Source organism: Carassius carassius, chromosome 12, assembly GCF_963082965.1.
Source record: "Carassius carassius chromosome 12, fCarCar2.1, whole genome shotgun sequence".
In the NCBI taxonomy this organism is placed as follows: Eukaryota; Metazoa; Chordata; class Actinopteri; order Cypriniformes; family Cyprinidae; genus Carassius; species Carassius carassius.
Window position 1 is genome coordinate 21,482,130 of NC_081766.1, and position 26,077 is coordinate 21,508,206.

General features: G+C 37.6%; 1 protein-coding gene across 5 annotated transcripts in view; it reads right to left on the reverse strand.

Moving 5' to 3' along the window:
- Window positions 1–755: 755 nt before the first annotated feature.
- The window catches only part of LOC132155102 (chloride channel protein 2-like), a 44,996-nt gene continuing 19,674 nt past the window's right edge, over window positions 756–26,077 (reverse strand). For 2 of the 5 annotated variants that reach the window (XM_059563895.1, XM_059563892.1), the window contains exons 2-25: window positions 25,008–25,161; window positions 18,838–18,969; window positions 15,691–15,819; window positions 15,450–15,583; window positions 15,262–15,339; window positions 14,040–14,069; window positions 13,565–13,643; window positions 13,306–13,431; window positions 13,138–13,222; window positions 12,698–12,799; window positions 12,428–12,512; window positions 12,084–12,242; window positions 11,281–11,350; window positions 10,794–10,904; window positions 10,259–10,469; window positions 10,018–10,151; window positions 9,025–9,203; window positions 7,220–7,328; window positions 7,045–7,091; window positions 4,715–4,780; window positions 4,015–4,053; window positions 3,314–3,418; window positions 2,229–2,315; window positions 756–2,152 (exon numbers count right to left, since the gene is read on the reverse strand). In XM_059563895.1, the coding sequence (XP_059419878.1) occupies window positions 1,697–2,152; window positions 2,229–2,315; window positions 3,314–3,418; window positions 4,015–4,053; window positions 4,715–4,780; window positions 7,045–7,091; window positions 7,220–7,328; window positions 9,025–9,203; window positions 10,018–10,151; window positions 10,259–10,469; window positions 10,794–10,904; window positions 11,281–11,350; window positions 12,084–12,242; window positions 12,428–12,512; window positions 12,698–12,799; window positions 13,138–13,222; window positions 13,306–13,431; window positions 13,565–13,643; window positions 14,040–14,069; window positions 15,262–15,339; window positions 15,450–15,583; window positions 15,691–15,819; window positions 18,838–18,969; window positions 25,008–25,161 (2,907 nt within the window). In that variant the 3' untranslated portion in view covers window positions 756–1,696. The remainder of the gene's footprint in view (window positions 2,153–2,228; window positions 2,316–3,313; window positions 3,419–4,014; window positions 4,054–4,714; window positions 4,781–7,044; window positions 7,092–7,219; window positions 7,329–9,024; window positions 9,204–10,017; window positions 10,152–10,258; window positions 10,470–10,793; window positions 10,905–11,280; window positions 11,351–12,083; window positions 12,243–12,427; window positions 12,513–12,697; window positions 12,800–13,137; window positions 13,223–13,305; window positions 13,432–13,564; window positions 13,644–14,039; window positions 14,070–15,261; window positions 15,340–15,449; window positions 15,584–15,690; window positions 15,820–18,837; window positions 18,970–25,007; window positions 25,162–26,077) is intronic. The other 3 variants (XM_059563893.1, XM_059563894.1, XM_059563896.1) reach the window with 3 other exon arrangements.

Consider the following 26,077-nt stretch of genomic DNA (forward strand, 5'->3'; position numbering starts at 1 on the left):
GCCAGGCAGCTATGCTACACACTGGTCCTGATACAGATTTTCGCATGCCACATAACGTGCCTACATAATGTGGGATATCATTTCTGGTAATTACAGGCAACACCATCCAAATGGTGAGTTCAATGATGATTTGTTAAAGCGTTTTTTAAAATGTATTTAATTTTTTCCCCCATGCTGTCAGTATGGAAAACTCCTGTGCATTGCTGTGTTTTGTTTGAATGATAATTACAATGTGCTTCAAAACTACCCTGGTTGGAAACTGTATGAGTCACTGCTGGTTTTATAGGGGAGAGTGGGGTAAGATGTGCCACCCTGTAATCTAGCAGACTGGATGGTTTTTGTCACATGACCATGCTTAAAAAAATGACCATTGTATTTAGCTGCCTGTAAATCACATAAGCAATTTTTTGTGTGTTACAACCAAAAACCAACAATATAACAAAACCTGCATGTCAAGGTAATTTTCCTACATGGCAGGAATTCCTCATTACATCACATTACATAAATAAATAAATACATGAATAAATAAATACATTTAGCAAAGAATTAGAAATGATAAAAATTTTAGCTTTTAGGTAAAGTGTGCCAGAGGCACGCAGTGGGGATGAGTTTTGCATCCAAATGCAAGAAAAAACAAATGCTCATATCATAAATTTTTGAAAACTGTTACACTACATGCAAATGCACTAGATTTTTCTAGTTGGTTTGTGAAAATTAGAATTTTGTACATCAAAATAAAACTTTGAAATAAGATTCATGTTCACTAAATTCACAACACATCCTTTCTCTAATGTGGGGTAAGTTATATCACTGGACAAAGTCATATATTTTTGCCCCATGTATTTGTAAAATATAATCAGCCATATTCATTTCCCTGATTGCTTATTTCTTCTTGCTTAGTTGACAACCTAAGTAAAAAGTGGCACAGTTTACCCCACTCTCCCATTCATTCTCCTGCCTTTCCACGACTTGTGTTCATGTATCCTTCTTGTCTTTCGCTCATTTTGCATCATGTTCTTGTTCTCTCCATGTCCGCTGTGTCCTCTTTTGCCCACCCATTCCTTTTTTTCCCCCTGCTCTTACTCTCCATGTTTTCTTGCAGTGTGGGTTATTAAGGGCTATATTTAGAGCAAATTTGTAGTTTGGCTCTCAGAGACAATTTTATTTGGATTTAAAGTGTCGGCACCAGATGGGTGCGTTGGCTAGGCGCAGCTGAGTCACTCTCGCACACACACTAAGCTTTTCTTACACACACTCTGTCGCTTGCGCGAGGAAGCCACAAATCAACGAACAAACACGTTTATGATGAAAACTCGCCGTGACATCATCGAACATAAACTTCTTTAAATGAATTTCATCAACATACATCAACACAGAAATGCGCTATGAAGCCACAAATCAACAGAAACCCAAATGTATGACAAGTACAAACAGACGATCGCTCATGAGCCCATCGTCAAACACATCTGAAGCCACATGGCACTCATACTGCAGTGCGGATCTATGACATCCCACACATACAAACACACGACGTGTTTCGTGTAAAGGCAGGACCAGCTATTAGGGATGATTTGATTAGTGCGGAACAGAGAGTGTGCTTCATCACTTAAAGACTTCCTCCAGTTTCTCCTTAACCTGACTTCACAATTCTGCTTATGTTGTAAATGGAGCGTGTGTTACCGAGCGCAAGCAGCTGTCATTCAGGCTGACACTCTGGTGGTGAAGGGATTCCCCCACTCACTGCTTCCTTGATCGGAGCTGGGCACTGCTCGCTGACGGCCTCGAAGCCCCCGTCCTCCAGAGGGTGGGTACAGTCACAGGGGAACTGCGTTAGGTGCTGCTCTTGGGGCGTGGCGTCGGTGTAGGGCAGCTCTGATTGGTCGTCTGTGTGTAATGGGCTGTTTTGACTGGACAGCTCTGTGCACTCGGTCTCGTTCACCAAGCTGCCCTCGGACGGCTGTTCCGTTTGGTCATCCAGGTCGGGGAGGTTAGGTTCTCGTGGCAACAACAGGCTCCTGTTACGACTCCAGAGCTTGTGGAGCTCAGTGACCTCTGAGACGCTGCTGTTGTTGCCGCTGTCACGGAAGCTGGCCAGCGGGGGACGGACTTTTACTCCAGTCACAGTTACAGAGCCCTCGATGGCCTTACGCAACTATAAACAGACATTTGTTTTTAAATGTGTTTTTCTGCTATAAAAGAAGGGCTAGTAAACGAATACAATCACACACCTCCTTAAGAGAGACCACTCCAACTAGACGTCCGGTGCTGGTGACATAGGCATGATCCAGACCAAGTAGTGAGAAAATGGTGTGTGTCTGAACAAAAGGAACAGTGATAAAGACTGACATTCATGTTTCATTAAAAGGCAACTGGGATAGTAAAACTGGCCTGTTCGATTTGGTCACACTTTAGCTTGGGGACCATTTCTTACTATTAACTAACTATTAACTACATCATTTGCCTTAATAAACTTCTAATTTGCTTCACTTGGTAATAGTAAGGTAGTTAGGTATGGGGTAGGGTTAAGTCTGCAACTAGTTGATAGTACAAACTGGTCCCTAACCTGTGTTACCTTTTCCAACTGACTTTATATACAGTAGCTTACAATACAGTCTGTTCCTAACAAAAACCTGCCATGCGGCTTCAGGAAATATCTTACAATTTATTTGCTCTGCTTTAATGTTTTTTCCATTTTAGATAGATAGAGTGCTGTAGGGATGGGATATTTTTGTAGGCCTAAACCCAGAAACATTTTTGCATTTCCGTTTACTTTAAAATGCGTTTTTTGTTTCATTCCTGAAATAAGTTCTATGTTTAACACAAGCTCAGAATATGTTTCACATTTTATTCTATGACATAGAATACATCAGTAATACTTGTGATGTAAAAGGCGGTTGCTGACAAGTGGCTTATGTGACATTAAAAGTCATGATACCGAACAGGTAAACTCATCTACTCACTAGTCTGTTTTAAATTAAATAGTAACACTCCGTCAACCCATTCTATTTTTTTTTTTTTTTTTATAATAATTATTATTTTTTTATTTATATAGTTTGTTTACAGCCTACATTTAGCTCTTCCTTTCTGGGGATCATATTTAGACTTCAAAATTCATAAAACTTGTGAAGATTAACTTAAAATGTGTAAGAATCGTAAAGGTTTGTTGGTCACAGAGCTTATTTTGTGCTATAACTCAAAAGCCAGAGGAAGAATCCTATTGGGTTTATGTAAAGGGAGCTAGGGTGATGTAAACATACAAAAATGCATAATCATTGCAGCACTTTAGGCTTGTCAGTTACAGCAAATATTTTACCTTATGCAAAGATGTCCGTTCCACCAGCTGAAAGGGTGCAGGGTCTATTTTACAGTTGTTGAAATTAACAGCCGCATCCAACTGTTGCTCCTCCCACTCTGTTATCTGAATAATAATAATAATAATAATATGAGGGGGAAGTCGTGGCCTAGTGGTTAGAGAGTTTGACTCCTAATTATTATTATTTTTTTTTAAGGTTAAACTATTAAAAGTTCCCAAAACAAATTTGGGCAAATATTAGGTTTTATACTATTTTATGCAAGATCCTAAGATTATCCTGTCCATAAGCAGTCCATTAAATATTAAAGAGATAATTCAAGCAAAAATGCTAAGTCATCATTTGCTCACCCCAATGTCATTTCTAACCTGTATGACTTTCTTCCTTTAGTTGAACACAAAAGGAGATGTTTATTGCAGAATATGCTCTTTTTCATTCAATGACAGTAAGTACACTTGTTAAGTATGATTCTCAAGGTCAAATTTTCAGTGTTTAATGTCTGAGGGTGAAGACATGAGGATGAGTAAATCATGATATCATCTTGATTTTTGATTGAACTACCTCTTACAAAAAGCTACAGAACTAGCTCTATTACTGAGTCTCCTAAACAGGTGCAAATTAGGTTAAGTGACAAATCCCAACGTTTGAAAAAATCACGAAACAATTATAACATAATTAAGAGTAAGTATAGTATTTAATATACCTCTGCTGTTGACATGTCATCTTCAACATCAGGTGAATCCTGAAAACATCAAGCCAAGAATTAGACACAGAAATGCAAAATGTCCTAATTGTCCTCACAAATGGTCATGCAATTCACTCAGTTCACAAGACAAGCTACACATACTAATGTAATCTACCGAAGCGGCTCAAGCTTTACTAAACATTAGCAAGCTTAAGCAATACATTAAACGCAGCCCAGGGGAGGGTGAGGTAGATTGGATGCCATTACCAAGGCAATAAAGAACTAAGACAGGGAATAGCTTTTCAAAAGGTTTTTAATTTGATTGGAGAGGTTAAGTTCCCAGTTCAAAATTGGACTTGAACCAACTTTGTAAAGCTTTGTTCAAAACAAACAGGCTCAACTGCAACATCCCTTGATGTCTGCCTGTAGGTTTAAAAACCTGTTCGAAATCTTGACAACTGCACAACCAAACCATGCGTCACACAAACACACTCATCCGATGAGATAAATATACACTTCATGGCATGATTCATCTCATGAGTCAGCTTGTTCCCTGTTCCCTAGAGGGGAAGTATAAGCTGGAAGAGAGTATCAATACAGCACACAGGCAGAACGCAATAAGGCCTCTGGGTAAAGGCCCTATTGGCTGTGCCACTGCCACCCCCGATGATGCGTGTTTGTGGGCGAGCGGAACGAGTCCCTACGGCTGCGTTCTTACCGCCATGGGTATCTTCACATGCTTGGGCCTCCTGCTCCTCTTAGGAGCCTTGGGGCCAGCATTGCTCTTCCGGACAGAACAGATAGAAAAGGGAGGAGCATAAAGTGTTAGTGTAACTCTAACACATCCCCCCCTTTAACAGCTGCACCTTCAGCATTGATTATTATCAAGGGACACTGTTAAAGCCATCAGTCCTCCGAAGAGAAAGACAGAAAGGGGTGTGTAACAAATAAATACAGCAGCCGAAATCCCATCCCAACAGATGTCGCTTGATAAGAGAAGTCCTGTGGGATTCTACTTGAACATGAGGTGAAACTCCAAAGAAACTGACTAAGGTTTGGTTCACACTGCACTTAAATCCTATTTGTTTTTCAAGTCAGGGGCTGGGTTCATAAAACATTCTATAAGTACGAAATTCTGCTGAACTGCTGTTCTCTCGAAGAATATTTTCTGTTCCCAAAAACATTTCCAAAGAATCTGTTTTAGATTATTTTATAGACTGAACTTAAGAAGAATCTGAATTCCTGAAAATAACATTTTGGAAAAAATAATTTAAACCTTTTAAAGTTAGGAAGAAAAAAAAAAAAATATATATATATATATATATAAATATATATATATATATTTTTTTTTCATATATATATATATATATATATATATATATATGAAAAATAAATACACACACACACACACACACACACACACACACACACACACACACACACACACACACACACATATATATATATATATATATTTGATCAAAAATACAGAAAAAAACAATAATATTGTGATATATTATTACAACTTAAAATAATAGTTTTCTATTTGAATATACTTTAAAAACATTACATTTATTCCTGTGATGCAAAGCTGAATTTTCAGCATCATTACTCCAGCCTTCAGTGTCACATGTAACATCCAGTCTATCACATGATCATTTAGAAATCATTCTAATATTCTGATTTATTATGAGTGTTGGAAACAGTTCTGCTGTCTAATATATTTGATGAATAAAAGGTTAAAAAGAACTGCATTTATTCAAAAAAAAAAAATTCTAATAATATATATTATAATAATATATTTTCTTTACTATCACTTTTTATCAGTTTAACACATCCTTGCTGAATAAAAGTATTGATTTTATTTAAAAAAAAGAAAGTAGTGTATATTGTTATTACAAAATATGTATATTTTAAAAACATAGCTTCTTCTTCTTTTTTTTTATTATACTTTTTATTCATCAAAGTATCCTAAAAAAGTATCACATGTTCTGAAAAAATATTAAGCAGCAGAACTGTTTCCAACTTTGATAATGAATCATCATATTAGAATTATTTCTAAAGGATCATGTGATAATGATCCTAAAAATTCAGCTTTGCATCACAGAAATAAATTATAATTTAAAGAATAATACATTTAAAAACAATTATTTTAAATTGTAATAATATATCACAATATTATATATTTTTTCTGTATTTTTGATCAAATAAATGCAGGCTTAATGAGCAGAAGAAACTTCTTTCAAAAACATTAAAAATAGTAATGTTTCCAAACATTTGGTCTGTACTGTATATATATAGAAGGGGCAAGCAACCCACACATCACTGATACATAATTCACACATCACCGACATACACACACATGCATACTTGACACTTCCCCTTTAAGAGTTAGAGAGTTATGACAAAAAAGATATGACTGTTCTGGTCTGATGCAGCAATCTTAACTTTTGATAGCTTAAAAAGCTACAATAAATTTAAATATATGGAACAATATGAAAAACATGACTCTGAGTGCTAAGTCTCAAACACAAAACTTGTCATCTTCTTTTTATGAAAAATAAAAAGGAAGTTGTCAAGAAGATATTTGAGAACTTCTTTGGAATAAAAAAAATGCATTCAGGAATATTCTTACAATCTTCTCAGAATTTAACTTAGGAAATTTCTTACGTTCTTGCTTAAGAAGATTTTTGTAAACTCAGCCCCTGATCTGTATTTATATCCAATTTAAAAAAGCGGATCCATTCAGCATTCAATAACTACAAATGTGAGTGAATTCAGATATTCTGCAGCATAAATGTTGAATAAAAATACTTGAAATCAAAATCTGAATAACATTTGACAAAAATGTTCAAACAGGAGACAACTAAACAGAAGTGAGCTGAATACACCAAACATACTGTCTGTCTGAACAAAACCTAAGACAAGCACTGAAACATTAAAAAAGTTACAAACAAGCTGTTTAGGCTAATCGTCTCTGGGCACCTGTAAAATCTACAGCTACATAAGTGCCATGTATCACCCACAATCCATAGAGAGCCATCGTACCTCTACTAGCTCCTTCACAGGTTCCCCAGAGGAGAGGTTTGGAGAGCCTGCAGAAGAGGATTGATTAGATTAATACAAGATGGGTGCATACCAGGGGTCGCAGACTGTTCGCAACACGAAATACATGAGTAGGAGGAGTTGAAATGTGTGAGTAAGTGTTATATACAGTACATACTGTTCAATGACTCTGTGTTGCTGATTGCAGACACCGTCTTCAGAGCAGACTTGAGGGGGATCTGGGAGTTAGTCAGTGTGGGGCTGAAGGAGGACTCTTCAGTGGAGATCTGGAGATAAACAGTCTGTTACATCCACTTATAAGTAAGTTTGATTACGAACACAGACTTCATGTACTCCCAGCTGTATTACTGAACTCAGAAATGACAGCCTGTCGGGAAGAAATTCTTTGGGATGAGACAGAAAACATGAAAAAACACCTGCAATCTGTGACACAGCAATCTGACAATCTTTAAACTTCTTGAGAAATACAGACAAATGGGAAACACAGACTTTGAAAATAATGTCAGACTAACATGAAATATAATTCCTATTCTCACTATTTACTAGTTGCTTTTTTGCATGCATATTGATAGCATATTTGCTGTTTATTAGTACTTATATAGCACATAATAATGTCTAATTATTACACATGACCATATTCTTCCTTAACTACCTTAATAACTATTAATGAGCAGTAATTAGGAGTTTATTGAGGCAAAAGTCGTAGTTAATATTTAGTTATACTGTAAGTGAGAACTGGACCTTAGAATAAAGTGTGACCAAAATTATTTATTACTTTCTCTGTGTTGTTCAAAACCCATATGCCGTTTTCAGCCAAACACCGAAGAAGAAATGTTTATGCTGTACTACGAACTCATAATGACCAATGAACACTTATAAAAGAACCATAAAAGGAGTCCATGTGCCTCATTTGCTAGATTTCAAGGCATACTACATAGGCTGAAATTTAGGACCTTAATTATGGAAAATGTGCCTCTTCTCTGCAGCTCTTGCATTTTCAGTTGCTTTCAGAGGTGCAGAATATATCAGTTCCACACTGATATTTTTGGATTTAAGGCATTGTTGGATATTTAATTGTTCATGCTCACTTATCTTATTTTAACATTTAAATTAACACTGACTTAAAATTAATCTTTTAAAACAAATCATTTAATAATACTGTTTCATGTAATCTTTAGCAAATATCTAAATGAATATCCATTTTACTATTAATACTATTATTCTGTATTATTTTTAGAGTGCTGTGAAGCCTAAATCCATTTGTAGCATTTAATATGATGAAATTTAGCTTTTACTGTTTCATTTTAACTTAATTTAGACAAGTATGGCACAATGTAGAAACTACAGATATGAATTCATCAGCTACTCTCCATAATCTGAAAATAATTATTGGCGTATCATTAGTGGCCATAATGCTAATATTAATGCATTCCTGAAGGCTTTTTGGCATCTAAAACATTGTGCAATCCGAAAGTACATGTGAGGTTTCAGTTTCACAGAAAAATTGCATTCAGGCTTAGAAAAACATGTGAGTCTACACTACTGTTCAAAAGTCTGGGGTCAGTGCGTCCTTGCTGAATAAAAATACTAGTTATTTATTAGCATCTAGTATAACTAGAAGTATGCTAATAAACAGACAATATGTTGATAAAAGACATATACTTTTATAAGTATACTTATAAAGCAAATATTCTGCATGACTATATTTTGCATCCTTTAATCCTACCCAATACCTAAACTAAACAACTACCTTACTAGGTAACTAGTAATAAGCAGCAATTAGGTGTTTCCTAAAGCAGAAGTCATATTTAATAGTTAGTTAAGATCTCAAAAATAAAGTGTAACCAAAAAAAAGTATTGACACCAAACTTTTGAGTGGTAGTCCATGTCTGATTCATCTTTATAATGACGATATAAAATGATTTGCCTTTCATTATTGTATTGTAATTAACACTAGCATACCAGGAACCGTACGCCACAACCAGTCCTGGAGGGAGAGTCTTGGGGGAAGGTGGGCACATGGGTGCCATTGTCCTGAGCACGTTCTCTCAAGTACTCCAGCCTGCGAGCTCGGCAGAGCTGCTGCGAGAGCAGGGACTGAAGCTGGGAGCGCTCTATAGAGCCCAGCAGGATCATGGACTCTGGAGCCAGGTGGGGACACAGGCAAGGGAGACAGAAAGAAAGAGAGAGAAAGAGAGAAGTGAGAGAGACACAGCGGGAGAGCTGGAGGAATGGGGGATAGCAAAGGGAAAGTGTGGGAAAGGAGACGGAGAAGGTAAAGAATGTGTCTGTCACAGGGTATGATGTGGAATTGTGGGATAAAATTAAATTAAATTAATGCATTTAGCAGACGCTTTAATCCAAAGCGACTTACAGTGCATTCCGGCTAACAATTTTTACCTATCATGTGTTCCCGGGGAATCAAACCCCCAACCTTGCTTTTGTTTGCTTGCTAACGCAATGCTCTACCACTTGAGCTACAGGAACACAAAGATAACATTTCCAGCTGTAAGCTTTCATTTGGGAACATCAAGAAAAACATCAAGCAAAACATCCAAAAGTATTTACAGCCTAATTTTTGCACACTTATTTACTTGTATTTTTTTTTTTTTAGCACAGTCTCCATTGTTAAGCATCATACAAACTACAACTGTACACTTCTCGTGGTCAAACAATACATTAACTCAGAATTGCTATATCCAGAGATCAATCTAATATACTGATTTGGTGCTCTAGAAACATTTAGTATCAAACAGCTGTGCTTCTTAATATTTTTGTGGATACTTTTTTTGATGAATAGAATGTTGAACACTGCTCATTTCTTGCCAAAAATCTTTCTAATGTAATTTCTAATTTCTAATTTAAGATAGTGGTATGAAGGACATGTGCAGAACAAATTATTATTATTTTTATTTTTATTAAATACCTTTATTACAGATATTTTATATGACTCACCTTTGGACTCCACCAAGGCCAGGGTTTTAAGCTGGCCTGTTATGAGCGCTTCCTGCAGGTCCCGGTAAGAAGAGGAGAGGGTGATATACCGCACGTCTCTCACCATTATGTCCTCCACACGGATATTATATTTCCTACATGTAAAAAATCAAATAAAAAGAGAGAGATGGGAGTGAGCATTGAAAATCCAGGGAACTGATATGAGAGTGACAATTTGGGAAAGTTAAGTAACAGCCCTCACTCCTGTCCCCAGCCCAGCTCTGGCAGGTAGGGAAGCTTCTGGATCCGGATGATGGAATCATAGAGGGAAGGCTGCAGACTCTGAGCCACGGCATTGGCTAATATCACAGCGATCATCACGGGCAGGATGTGCGAGATTTGACCGGTCAGCTCGAACACAATGACGGCGGTGGACACGGTGTGAGTGACTGCTCCAGAAAGAGCCGCCGCCCCTGTGGAAATCACCATTTCATCTCGTATCAAACTACAGTAGCAGTCACCTGCCGCAAGCCATCTGATTTCCTATTGTGCTCCTGACAAGCTTTCTGCTCCGCTGCACACTGCAGCACTACCTCTGAAACAATTTCCACGGGCGAGATCTAATTTGGCTGTTGGTCTGTGTGGGGTAATGAAAAATGTATGACTCTTGCATACAACACCCTGCAGGTTCAATTACGTGTGAGAATAAGATATAGCCACGACGGGCGGAAACTGATGGCTTTTGAAAGAAAACTAATGGATATCCCGGAGAAGGCATGCACAATCGACGGTCTCACCTACAACTGCGTATGCACCGGGAACTATGGGATATACAGTGCTGTCAGCGTGTATTCCTTCTGGGAAGACGGCGGCCATGCTCTCGCCCACCAGTCGACCGAACCCGGCCCCTGTACGACACACAGAATTCACAACTCAGATACAATGACGTTTTAGGAGTTACAAAAACACCAACGTGTGCTTGACGTATACTTACATGAGATCACAAACACTAACTCCTGAATAAAGCTGCAGTGATTTCACGACTTTACACACAGGCTTTAGTTAGTCAGACAGTGATGAGGGATGGAAATGGAGAACATGATTGCGGGAAAAGGAAAACAACCATTAAGAACAAACTAAAGTATGGTGGCTGGTATGAACACAAGAGCAAAATAATGTTCAAAAGTGCTCGCTCATACAATAGTGAATTGAAATGGAAACCAAAAAAGCATATCCCACAGTGCTGGCTTTCAAAAACAACACACGCACACGATAATCACATACCAATGAGGAAAACCGGCATGAAGGCCCCACAAGGAACAGGCATTGTTGTGGCCAAAGCTGACATCCAGAACTGAAGAAAACGTTTAGAAGCCACAAGGTCACACACTTGAACAAAGACACCGTTTAATAATTAAGCAATATCACACTCGCAGTTGTGATGCTGTAGTGAAAATCAGGATGGCTGTGATTTTCCTGCAGCTGAATCAAACGCTGGTTTTTACTATATATCATAAGCACAATTCAACACATACAATAGCTCAAACCAGAAGTTAATACTTAGTGACTGCCATTTCAGAGACATTATGACCAAATGTTTTATTTATTTTTGCAACTAAAATAAATATAAAAGAAGCTGTATAATACAATAATGTTACATTCACATATTGCCTAGTGTTTTACATTGCTGTTAAAGAAATACTTCTTCCAAAAATGAAAATGTACTGAAAATATACACACCCTCAGATCAAGCACCATTATAAAGAAATAGGTTGGTGGATTTTGATTTGACAACAGAGGATGGTCTTTTCTAGTGGAGGAAGAAATATTATGAAATTTAGACTTTTGGTATTTTGGCCAGAAACAATGGTTTAAAGTTAAAGGTGTAATGCTAAATTTGTAAGTAAATTTGTAAGTAAGTAAATTTGTAAGTAAAAATGCTCCAAATATGTTCAGATGAAAAAACAAACTTGTCTACATCTCGGATGGCCCGAGGGTGAGTACATTCTTAACAGTTTTTAATTTGGGTTGAACTATTCCTTTAACAATCATGGTCTTCATATTTAACATACTATGATGAGACACACCTTCATGACAATGAAGAGGAGGAGTGTGATAAACACACCGACTTGTGGATGCTTCCAGGCCTGAGGTACTTCACTTGAATACGCAAACTCCTCAGCAACACCTTGCTTGTACCAGGTCTGGTTGTCAAACAGTGCCACTAGTGACTCATGTTGAGTCAGCTAAATGAGGAGGCAGCGCAGTTTGTTATTTAATGCAGAAGTACTGATCTGCAACAAATAAATCTATCAGCATGAGGCACACTTGAAACACTGAAAAAGTCTGGTTGTGTAGAAAGAAGAAAGATATAGGGAATGAAATCTGAAGGAATTTAAATAAGAGACAAAATAAACATGAAACATCAGACCTGGCCTGCCATGAACTGTCCAAACCCCGGAGGAAAGGTGAGTGTAGAGACAAGAAGAGTGACCACTGCTGGATACACTAGTCTTCTATGGGATGCCAAACATGAGAAAGAAAACTTTTACCTAAAAATACTAAATAAATGTTTAATTATTATAAAGTAATATTCTTTGTAAAATTCTTTACAATGGAATGGAAATTTATACTGAGCTAGTACCTAAAAAATGCATTGGACAATGAGAAATACTGTTGAGAAGCAGTAAAAAAACCTCACTTTTTTAGCAAAAACTTGTTGATGGTTTTCTGTTTTCTCATAGACTCCACTATGATCCTGTTCAGGTAGACAAACAACGCACCTCCGAAACCACTGGCAATCCTGAGAAAACAACAACAAACAAACAACAACAGATTGCATTAATCTCATAAAACAAGAGGCATAACTATGATCATTGCACATTTCTATTTTACAAAAAAAAGAACTAACTTGTTGGATTTAAAGACTAGACGTGTGAACCTGAACACAACTCTACATGTTTGAAAGCAGAAGTCTAAGCTTTGCAAATAAACTGTTTTAATGCGCTTAGACATATTTGACACAAATGTTCTCAGACAAGGATGTTGGTTTGCATGAAATCAGTGTTTTGACTACTGTAATTTAAATTATGCAAATCGCATTTCTGTTTAGGAGAAAGATGGCGAAGGTGAGACACAAACCCGAGCACAGCAAAAGCTGGAAGCTCTTGTAGGTCAAAGGGAAAGTCCAGACGAAAGCGCGTTTTGAAGAGAGCCGTGATTGTCTCTGCAGTATGACGAAGAGTGAATGACAGTCAGAAATTTATGACGTATGAATCATCTGGCTATCATAACTGATTTTTCCCTCACCCTCATCCTTATTCCACACCGCCAGCACCCTGAAGATAAAAGCACTGAAGGTTGCAGCGAAGAATCCTCTCCAGTAGTTCCTCACAGCAAAGAACGTAGATGTGACCTCAATACTAAACAGCACTCCTGCCACAACACAGCAGATCATATGAAAAACAACTCTGCTCAAAGCTGGAAGTATACAGGGGAACGTTACTGTTATAAATGTGATATGGCGTTATCTCCAGTGGCCAGCTATGATCACAATGTCAGGACTTACCTCCAATAGGGGCCGCAAAGCAACAGCCCACCCCCACTGCACAGGCGGCTGACAGCATTTCTGTGTTTCTCAGCTCGTTCTGTCAGATTAACAAGAAAACCCAATGCATGCAAATCCTGTTTCAAATGACTGTCGCGGTGGCATTTAACAGACAGCCAAAAGTGGAACAGGGTAATTACACTGATGGATACATGGCAATGACATGCTGTGAACACAGTTAAAAAATGGACAAACACTGCTCTTTCATTCACTATATGCTATCTTTGTGAACGGTTTGCTACGGCCAGGTAGGATGAAGTCCAGTAAGACTCTAAATTACAATGGAAAAATGGTAAACTTAAAAAAAAAAAAAAAAGAATCACAAATGGAGATTTAAAAATAATAATAAAATTAGATTTTTTTTTCTTTCATTATAACACTTTCAGTAAATCTGATCACATGGACACACCCAAACATAATAATACCTGCATCTTACCTTGTTTCCCTCAAAGGGCTCTTCCTTCAGCAGTAAATCAAAATAACACACATACATGTGAATATCTGCACTCTGTTCTTTCAAAACCTATCAATACTTTAAGTACTGACACTGTTTCAATTCTGTATCTACAAAAAATAAATATGTGAATAAATAATGTGAACTGTAAAATTTTGACTACGTTTGATCTGTCTGTCTATCTATCTACGCATCCATTCCAAAAGAAATCTATCTATCTGTTTTCCCCTTGCCCTAATTGGAGCTCATTCATATCCAACTATCAAAAGTAACACCCACAGGTATGAGGTGTCAGACAAATAATTATCAGCACGACCTGTTACCCCAGACCCCACTGCCTGATTAACTGTGCAAACATGCCATTGACATTTGCCTAATTAAAGTGCATTCAATTACAGTGCAACAGTTAAAATGTGCCGGAATGTTTATGTTCTCCGATTTTCTGTCAGATTCACTCTGCTATAACAACATGTTATTGATCCATTCCCCAGCGTGCTGTGATCTCTCAGGTTACTTTGTGGGAAGAGTCCAGAGGGTTTATATGGAATCACATAAAGGCTGACAAACGGCTCCATTCACTGTACTTGACATTCCCTCGAGAACCGACACCTTGTGTACTCTGACTAATCACAGACTAACAAAAAACCCTAGAGAACCCTCAGCTGCTTGTTTGTATGATACACGCAGATGAGACTGGAAGAACAAGGCCATGATATTCCGGTTGCAGTGACATGTAAAGTAATGACACAAACACAAGTCATTGGTAACGCTTTATGATATCTCTCATTAATGGGTCATTATTAACAGGCCATTGCATCATTTAACAAATATTATATGATGTTTAATTGATCAGAAGTTAAAGCACAGTCAAATATTATTAGTAGGTGTTACCCCAACTATTGTTGTTTTCAGTATTTTTTTCCTTTTCAAGAAAAGTCTGAAAATATCAGGTAGATTTAAACTAATGCTAACTCTGTGTGCACATTTGCTTTCTAATTCCTTCATTTTAGAGTGTGACAGCAGTGCCCAAAAGGGTTCTTAATAGGGCCACTAACATGTCTAATTATTTGATTGTAAATTGTCTTTTGTAAAGCTTAATATGTTGCAATAATGTTTGTTAGTGGAAGGTATTATAAAGTGTTACCACAGTATGAGATGTCAGAAAGTTACTGACAAAAGACAGCATTAAAAGAAAATCTCTCACCATGTAGATTCCTCCAAACAACGCCATGAATTTGCTCAACAGAGCAGCACATAGACTGGCAACATGAACAAATGGTCCCTAGAGGACGCGAGGGGAGATAGAAATAACAGATGTGATCACAGGGCAAAGGCTTAAAGTATTTTAGCATAAGAACGCTTATCTAGGATCAGATATCCCATCTCGTGCACCTCTTTGCCCAGAGGCATGCCACTTCCAAGGGCACAAGTTAAGCCAATCACTTTGGCGACGAAGGTTTTGAAAGTGAGGTACTCTTTTAGCACCACACCTCGGAGAATGGTCTTCATCTCTGGGATCCCAGAGCCTAGAGGAAGAAAAGACAAAGGGGTTTACAAAGAGATCTGAGAACACTTAAAGGCCATTTGGCTTAAATTGATTACGTGAGCATGGGTGAGTGTGTGCGTATCTCACCCACTGCCTGTGGCGCCAGTATCTGTGTGAAACCGGCGGAGAATGTGATGAGAACTACTGGGTAAGTGACCCAGGCCAGGTACTGCAGTAACATGTTATTTTGCAGACCAACGTACATCCACTTCTGTGCTGCAGACACCGACACACAAAATATAATTACATTTCTGTAGAGGGATAAGATGTGTAGCAATGCGTGTCCTCATGCGCTATTCTATGTCATTTGTAGTATAAATAGTGTGAGTAATGTGTTAATGTTGAAAACTGCAAAAAGAAAAAGTACACTTCATATACCTGATGGTGCACTTAATAAAACAAAAAATGACACTTAATGTACTCAACATGCACTCAGCTGTCTAAAATTCATACACTAGATGGTAAAGTACATAGTAAATTGCATAATACCTGGTATGCATAACACCTGGTATGCAACTATAGACTATATATGTACATTTACTTGTGTTTTGTTATTTAACTGTTAATTTTTTAAGTTCATTTTCCTGCCCAGTTTATACTGAGACCTATTAATGTGGATGAAAAATATGTATGTATATATATATATATATATATATATATATATATATATATATATATATATATATATATATATATACATACATACATACATACATATATATATATTATTTTATTTTATGAAATGCGCATAACTTAATAAAACTATAGACTATACACCTACTTTTACTTGTGATTTGTCATTTATTTGTTATTTTTTACTATCCATTTTCCTGCTCAATTTGACAGCTGTCTTAGAATTAATACTGACACCTATTGGCGTGGATACAATAGAAAACATTTTTGAATAAAGAAATGCCCATGACTGAATAAAACTTGTGCTCTGTGATTAGTTGTAACCCTTTTCAATTATTTTCCTACCCAAATCAATGACACATATTGGTTTGGATGAAAAAGTGGTGTTTTTTTAATTGAAAAAATGCCCATTAAAGGTACAATTTGTAAGATATTTGCAGTAAAATGTCTCAAAACCACTAGGCTAGTGTTATATATTTTGTCCAGCTGATTACTAAAAATATCTCTAATGTTTTCAACTACTAGTAAATCATGAGAAAATTCCCATTGTAGACAGTGACACGGGGTAGTACAGTCGCCTGTCAATGACGTTAGTTACCCTTTGTTACCGCCGTTACTGACATAGAAACCACATGACAACAGTGTCGTGGACAAATGCGGAAGTAGCTTCGTGACAAACTTCAAATAGAAAGAGATGCCGATCTCACTTGTGTTTTACTCGACAAGTGAGTTGTTTTGATTCGTATCTTTACAGAGAACGTATGCTATTATAACGATCAACAAGATAAGTATTATAGGGCATACACGCCAAACGCGGAGCATCGCGTCTCTAGACCCGCACGAGGACGCGTCTGGTTTCATAGTCTGATCGCGTCTTTGAATTGACTTTGTATGTAATCTACTTGCGCAAATCGTTGATCTCGCGTTAAATCCATGATTTATCTTTCCTTCTGATTGATGGCCGTCAGCGGTTGGGTAGAAGACAACAAATCCCATCCCATCACAGGTCCTACAACCTGTACCTTTAACTAAATCACACTATAGACAATTGTTTCAATTCCTTTTCCTGCCTGAACTTTATACTGACACCTACTGGCGTGGTTGAAAAAATATTATATTAATTTTTATTATTTTCATTGAAGAAATGCCCCTTAGCTGAATCAAAAGTGCACATTAATGTGATGATTACTGGGATCATTTAAATCGGCTGAATATGATCTCAGTGGTCCACCTACAGTTTTCAAAGTCCCTTTAATGCTAGTCATTTCACTTGGTAGGCCATCTTTGAAATGCTTCTTGGGCATGCAAGTGCAGTTCCTATCTCTCAGAATAGGGAAATTATCGAATTCTCCAAAACTGTTCACCAAGCTTACGATTAAATTTCATCTTTGAAATCAACAATGAAATCTGACAACAACTGTCTAATAAATGTTGTTTCTTTTGCTCAAATAGCGTTAAATGGCTAGACCAGCTAGTGCGCATGCAGTCCTAAATGCAGTGACACGTTGACTTCTCCGATATGTGATTGGCTCTTCTATTCAGAAGGTGGGGCTTCTTCGAAAGAGTGGTCATATTGAGTGTTGCATTTTCCCACATTCAAAACTATATAAGTGACAAGCCTTGGGTATTCTATAGTCTTTGGGGTTTTTCCCCTCTTTGAAATCTATATGGCAACTAACATTAGGGGGTTATCTACTCTATGGCCCTGTCCTGTACACTGAGTGCTCCTGCACATTTGCATTGGCAGTTGTCTGCCAAAGGTCGTTGTGCACCCTTAATGCTCCCTTCCTGATGTAGACTCCACAACAGACTACCACTGACAGTCCATGTGACATTACAAGACCAAGGTGTGGACTCAGTCTAAAAACAGGCCATGTGTAATATAAAATAGTTTTCTGGGGGCCATTGATACGACTGGGTTCTTCATTTCATGCGAGTGTACGTCATTTTAACATATCTGTCATAACATATGTAATACTTCACAAGTACTACTTAGCAAGTACTACTTGTATTTTTTGTACACTTTTGAGGTATTTTTATGTGTGGAAAGCACTTGATGCAGCAAATACGGTGACATTAAAAAATGCCCTTGGTATGTACTAAGATAATTCTGTGCTTTTTTGTTAATCTGAACTGTCACACCTCCAGTCCTTGTAAATAAACATATTCTTTTGTAAAAAAAAAGAAAAAAAGAGGTCTGCGAGATGGCATCAATTTGTTCAAACATTAATGCACAATCGCAGAAAACACATGATGATGAAAAAACAAACAAAAAACAAAACAATACTTGACTGATTAAATGACACCATCTGTACTTTCATGGAACCGTGCCAAGCAGCACTTTATTTTACAGTCCTGTTCCTCATGTACATACTATGTACTTATTAATGTTATTAATAATAACTAGGTAATAACTAGGTACTGACCCTGAACCTACCCCTAAACCTAACCCTACCCCATTTAGTTACCTTATATTACCAGTACTTTTTAGGTAAGTACACTTAAAGTACACTGTAAGTACTGTACATGTAAGTGCACATACTAAAATTAAGTGCAACGGAAAATTGTCCTTTTCTTTCTTGTCATTCTTTTCTCTCTCACCTTGCTGGCAGAAGGCAATAGTGTAGTCCATAGCCCAGCTGACCAATGCCATGAGAAGCCCCAGGAGGATGAGAAAGATCCAGTCTTCACCCACACGGGAAATCAAGAACTTCCGACACCATGATGTACAGACTGCAGAGAAAAATTATACAGATTACCTAAAAAAAAGAAAATTCAGTCATCATATACTCTACCTGCCATTCCAAAACTGTATTACTGTATTTTTTTTTTTTTGATACACACAAATGGTGAATTATAATAATATGCTCCTGTCCAAGCAGTTCTAAGTAATGACCACCAAGGCACTGAAGCTTAAAAATATGCAAAATCTATAGGAAAATCAATTTATACAACCACAATCAAAAGACTGGGGTCTGTAAGTCTCTTCCGCAGGTCTTTATTTGATATAAAAATACAGTAAAAAAAATGTAGGTACCACTTTATATTATGTGGCCTTATCTACTATGTACTTACATTTTAATTTATCATTTGGTACAATGCACTTATTGTGTACATACATGTTTTTACATTGTACGTATATTTTTTTCAATACCCGCATGTAATTACATCTGTAATTAACGTCTGTAATTACATTAATAATAACACTGTTGACCCATCCCTTACAATTTAACCCATCCTTAATTCTACCCATACCACCAACCTGTCCCTAACCTTACCCGTATCCCACCTCTATAGCAGCAAAAGTGTTTTGCAATACAATATGAACACAATAAGTACATTGTACTTATTTTTGATGTAAGTGCAGTTAAGGCCACTTAATGGCCTTTTATAACTGTTGTGTAGTTAATAGTCTATGTGTGTGTGTGTGTGTGTGTGTGTGTACACACACATAGAGAGAGTGAGAGAGAGAGAGAGAGAGAGAGAGAGAGAGCATGAGTCATGTGGAATACTTTTATAATGCATTTATAGTAATTGCAAGGCAAGGGCAAAATTATTGAATTTTCTATTCTAAATTTTAATGATCAAGGGGTGTGAGTAAATTCGGTCATAATTTTGTTTTTTGAGTGATCTAATCTATTAGGCACCTTCAACACCCACAGTTTCCCTGTTCTTTATAGGTCAGTCTGTGTTCACAGCATAGAGATAGGCTGTATGAATTGGAAATGAACAACTCAAGTGCAATTACCCAAACCCAGCAGTAGGTGCACAGTATGCTTTAATGAAGTTAACATTTGCTCATAAACGAGCTTGTTTTTTCCCTGGAAAGTTTCCAGACTCCTGAGAAAACAGAGTGTGAACACTTGTGCTGTTGCATAGGGGTGGACAGGGTTGCAGAGACCAAGACAGGAAATGGCTTGTGTGTGTGAAGATAAGACGCATCTGAAAGACAGCAGAAAGGGAAGGGTCACGGCAGGTGAAGGGACACCTCTATGTAGAGATGCTGCCCCGCCAGCTTCAGCACCCGCTCAGCAGCCCTTAGTGCTGGAGTTGGCACACGGGCAGATTTGCCAACTGAAGTGACACAACAGATGCTCTTTGCTCTCAAAATAAACCCTGTAACAATCCACAACCGAGAAAGCAATAAGCTGAACCAAATTTACCGCAACTCAAGCCACATTTTGGATGAGCAAACCTGCAGTGCTTATCTGCAAACCGTGCCAGACAGAAGTGCTGAGATGCGGCATATTTTGACACTTAATGGGAGTTTGAGGAATAACCGTATAAATATGCAGAACCCATGCTTCCCCACACAGACTTTAATGTCTTTGACAAGTGAGTCACAGGCCAGCACTGGATGTGACATCCTTATGTGGCATGCATGCATAATATAACAATGTATTATATATCCAAGACCTATTTATATCCCCAGAGCGAGTGGAAAGGTGTAGGAGGTTTGGTGAGTGGCAATAGTATCTGCCCTCTTTCTGCCTGATATGACAACTTATGCTGCATTTTCTTCATTGAGCCGCACAGTTTCCCATGAGGGCGAGCTGCTGGACTGCTGCCAGTTCTCTGTTTGCATCCACAGTTCCAAAACAATTAGTACTGAAATAGACAGATTAAGTCAGCTATGGTTGTAGGACTTCTCTCTAAGTTGCATAGAGAACAAACAGCAGGATGCTGACAGCTTGTCGCAAATCTACCCCCCTCTGTCATCTTGGAATTCACAAATAAAGTGTAATTATACAAGAGAGAGAGAAATATGTGCTTATATGCTCTGTTTGGTTATGGGCTGTATACTGTATGCTCTGATGCTGGATCTCATACGAAAAACATGCATATTGTTTTGACAAATATGCTTAATTAAAATAAGTTGATCAAGGCAAACTGTTTGATTTCATTAATGTGGTTTATTGAAGCAAAAATATAATAATTACATCAATAATGTTTTGGGGGAACACTTTATTTTGATAATCCACTTTTTACTAATTATAAGCAACTATGTAAACCACCTGTCATTTAAGTATTAGTAGACTGTTTACTGTCTGAAGTGGACTGTCAAAATAAAATGAATTGGAATTGCATGGCATTATTGTTAAGAAAAAGTGTTTATAAATTTGTCACTGTCATAGAGCCGTCATGAAAAATTTCTATATTATTTCTGGGACGTAACAACTCATCACTACATAATGTGTTTGTGGGTGTGTATGTGTGCTGATGCCGGTGAAAATTTTGTCAGGGTAGTTAACATTTTTACAGAGCCATCTGATAATAAAATAAAAAAATATTTTTTATTGATTAAATCTTGTTCTCTTTTATTGAAAAACAATCAATACGTCAATACATTTTTGCAATTAGACATTTGAGTAAAGAAGGAGCAGGAACAGGCAGAAGGATAATGCAAATTTTGTATAGTGCAACTCAGACTGTAGGTGGGGGAATAGTAGTTGGTCATACTCTATTGTGCTGTATCAACCACTAACAAACTCAAATATGTTGTTGTATTCTGGAAACAGGCCCAGAAAGCACAAACCATGACTGCCTAGATTTATAAATGAGTTTATTACAGTATTTTATGATAATCTGGCATAATAACACTGACTTCATCTCAAAAGCTAATGAGCTGCCATCAAAACCAACACCATAAGCCCGTTCTCGACCAAAAGGTATGCTATCTGCCAAAATACTCTCTTCTGGCCAAAACATCACATGTATCCTTAACACAGAAGGCAATCCCAAAACGCACTTTGACAAGATCAGTGAAAAAAAAATCCATTGCACAATACTTAAAAAATACTGTAGAGTAAATACAAATTTATTATGGCACCCAATATTTCAGTTTGCTATGAATTGCTTATTAGAGTATCATTTTCTCAAAAGCAACAAGCTAACAGCAAACTCAATGTTTTTGCTTAAACAATTGCTTATTTCAGTACCTTTTATTAGTTTAATTTGTATAATTTAGTATTTTGGTTATTTTTAAATGCTTGGTGTGACTTCTACAGTCAACGGTCATTTATACTCAAACTAATGTTTGTTATAAATATATCTACTTTGCTCAATCCATAAAAGTATTTACTATAGTTAGTGTAGATAAAAATGTAGCATTTTACCCAATATTTCTATATGCTGTGTATTTTAATGCATCTCGAGCACCTTGCAGTTATGGAAATCTATTAGAGACCAGAGTCCATTGCAGAGAGCCATGTATGTGTTTCTGCATAATGCATAGCATTCCAGATCAGTCACTCATGAGGTTTCATGATGGTTAGGATGCCTTAGTAGGTAGCCACCTATGTAGGCAGTATGCAGAGTGGCAGCTCGCTAGAGTTTTACAGTCAGATGGAGGAATAAAATAGAAATGAGACAGAGACACAGAGAGAGAGAAACAGACATATGATGCCAGCTCTGTAGACCAGTGTGTAGGTAGTGAGCTGAGAAGCCTCCAAACCCCTCAAACTCAGTCAAGGAGGATCAGAAGACCTGCGCTGCACACTTCTGATAGATTTCTCATGCTTTGCACACTCAGGGAGGCAGGAAGGATGATATAGAGACAGATGCGGTGTGTCTTTGGAGATTAAAGAGCAGTCTATTTATATTACAAGAAACCAATGACATACCTCATTAGCACTAAAAGCATTGGACTGTGAGACACTGTTGCCTATTTAATGAGAACTTAACTATATATATATATATATATATATATATATATATATAGTTCAGGGAATTTATCACAGACTTCTAATATGAATGGCAACTGCTTTTGTCCAAAACTCTCTTTTTTCAGCAAGTCATCTTAACATACCATAAAATGGAAAAATAAATCAGTTTTGGGCGAATAGTTTTTATCTGTAAACTCGAATGTTAAGGTCCATATAATACCTCGTTTGGTGAATGGTGATGCATTTCTAGACCCAGATGCACAGGCACACAGAGGTTCATTACAGATACACTGCACGTCTATGTGCATCTATCACCCCTAAACAGCGCAGACTGATTATGCTCCCTGCTGGTGAATGGCAAGCACTGCACTGAGGTGCAGAGAGAATTGAACAGGCTGATAAATGCTGCAAGTTGTTGTTTACAGGCTAGACAACAGCAAAACGTTCATCGCCAATGCTTGAAAAATGAAAAGTGTCTCCGCCATAAATACGAAGACCATGAAGATGCCTTTAAGATTCAGTTGATGACCACACCTGAGGAATATGTGTGAAAGATTGATAAACATTGAGAGCTTCACAAACCACTGACAATTAATCACCAGTAGAGGGCAATCTAGAAAACAGGAGGTTAAACACTACGTCTGCATTGCAAGCACTGAACTGCCTCAAATACATGAGCAGACCCAGATGAACTTTTTCAGGAATATATGCGGAATGGATTTAAATATGCTAAAAGCTATGCTTCATGCAGGTTAGTGCTGGTTTGATGCTAGTCTAACAAGGGTGAAAAAGCTGGATAGCCACCATGTTGTATTATTGTCATGCTTTTTGACCAAGAAAGTCTTGCTGGTTAAAGGGATACTCCACCCAAAATGTAAATTTTATTATTTATCACTTACCCTCATGTCGTTCCTAACCTGTAAAAGCCATGTTCATCTTCAGAAAAATATTGAAGATATTTTAGATGAAAACCGGGAGGCTTTTTACAGTCCCCCTAGACTCCCAAGTAAGTTACACTGTGTCAAGGTCCAGAAAAGTATGAAAGACGTCGTCAGCATAGTCCATCTACAGTACCATCAGTGGTTCAACCGTAACATTATGAAGCGACAATAATTATTTTTGTACACGAAGAAAACAATAAAAAAAAGTCTTTATTCAAAAATTCCTCTGCTCTGTTTCTCTCCTCATCACCGTAGCACCATTTTGGAGGTTATGAGCTGAACGCAGGCAGTGTACGCTCTTCTGTATCAGCGGCGCTGGGTACAGCCTTCCGGTTTTCATCCAAAATATCTTCAATTGTGTTTTACGAAGACGAACGAAGCTTTTACGGGTTAGGAACGACACGGGGGTAAGTGATTAATGACAAAATTTCATTTTGGGGTGGAGTATCCCTTTAAGTTGGAACAGCAGTCAGGTTTGAATTATGGTCTGCCTCCCTTAATTCAAGGCCAAAAATCCCCTAACGATGGGTCTCAAAAGTATGTAAAACTTTTACATATAGAGGAAAATATTGTTTTCAGATAGGGTTTCATTAACCACAAAAGTTAGATTAATCAGAGCACAAACAGAAGTAGTGATATCTGAGGGGGGGGGGGGGGTAACCATAGCAACAGCTCCTTGATGGCTGAGTACAGTACTGTCATCATTTTTGTCATTTGTTTTTCTTTGGACAATTCTTATTTTTATGGTATATTGCTGTGTATATTATAAGTGATTTATTGGTAGATTAAATCATGCATTGTTATTTTAATTCACGTCTCCTCATAATTTTGAATCAAAGTTCCAATCCTTGGCATGAAAAGCATGAATCCTTAGTGCCCAGTTTTACTGCCACTTATTCCATGTGGGCCTGAACAAGAGCTGAGAAAATCCCTCCCATTCAGCTCCACGGTCTCACCTAATCCCCAGTTCCAGCATGTTCTTACCAACTCTTTTGCCTCCTGCCTTTTGAAATCTTTTTTCTTTCGATCCCTGCTGCCCTTCATCCTTGTGGATTTGCTTTGCTTTCCTAGCTTTGCTCTGTAGCCACTGCTGCAAATAGCAAGCTATGATGCTGGCAGACCAGCCAGCAAACAATTGGCACATGCATTTATATAGCACACCCACCTTGACACTTGGCACACGGGTCCTTCTCATACTCCATCAGTTCTGGCGCCTGGCCGCGCACACTGGTGGTCCTCCGCAGTGCTCCATCCTCACGCAGACGAGCTGCCTCTTCTTTGGCAAAGGCCCCCAACTCCTGTGTATAGCGTCCATACATCTGAAAGTTAGACAGGAGTGAATGAAGATTTTACTTGGGAAGGAAATGAAGGGAAACCAAGCCCTGAAATAATGTACAACTTAACAGGCTGGTCAAAACCCCATCAAATTAATATAGGTAGTCTGTCAGAGGTTCCTGTCCCTGAGTACGATTCCTGAAATATTAAGCTACCATGCTTCACTGCAGTGGTGCTATTTGTGAGATTTACTGTATATAGTTAAAGAAATAGTTAGCCCCAAAATAAAAATTGACTAAAAAAAGTACTCACCCTAAGGTCATCAAAGATGTAGATGGGTTTGTTTCTTTATCGGAACAGATTTGGAGAAATGTATCATTACATCACTTGCTTAAAAATGGATCCTGTGCAGTGAATGGGTGCTGTCAGAATGAGAGTTCAAACAGCTGATAAAAACATCACACTAATTCACAAGTAATCTGCAAGCCTCCAGTCCATCAAGTAACCCTGTGTAAAGTAAAAAGCTGCATGTATGTAAGCAAATCCATCAATAATGCATTTTAATTTTAAACTATTGCTTCTGGCCAAAATATGTGTTCATAATCGATAATCCAATCCATAATCCAAAATAATATTTCCACCGGTGAAAAAGTCAATCTCCTGCTGTCGTCTTGCATCAAAACAACCAAAATATTTAAAACTGTTTTGGACTGTTATTGTTTGTAAACTATGCTTGATCTGCACATATTTCTCTCCTGATTCAGGTGGGATGGAGAAAGCAGTATTATGGATATAGGACTTATATTTTTACTGGAAACAACAGTCTGAAGTTAAAAATTTCTTAATGATTAATTTATTAGCATGCTAATTGCTGTAATGGTTTTATCAGCTGTTTGGACTCTCACTCTCATCTGATGGCAACCATTCACAGCAGATGAGTTGTTGATGAATATGTCGTGT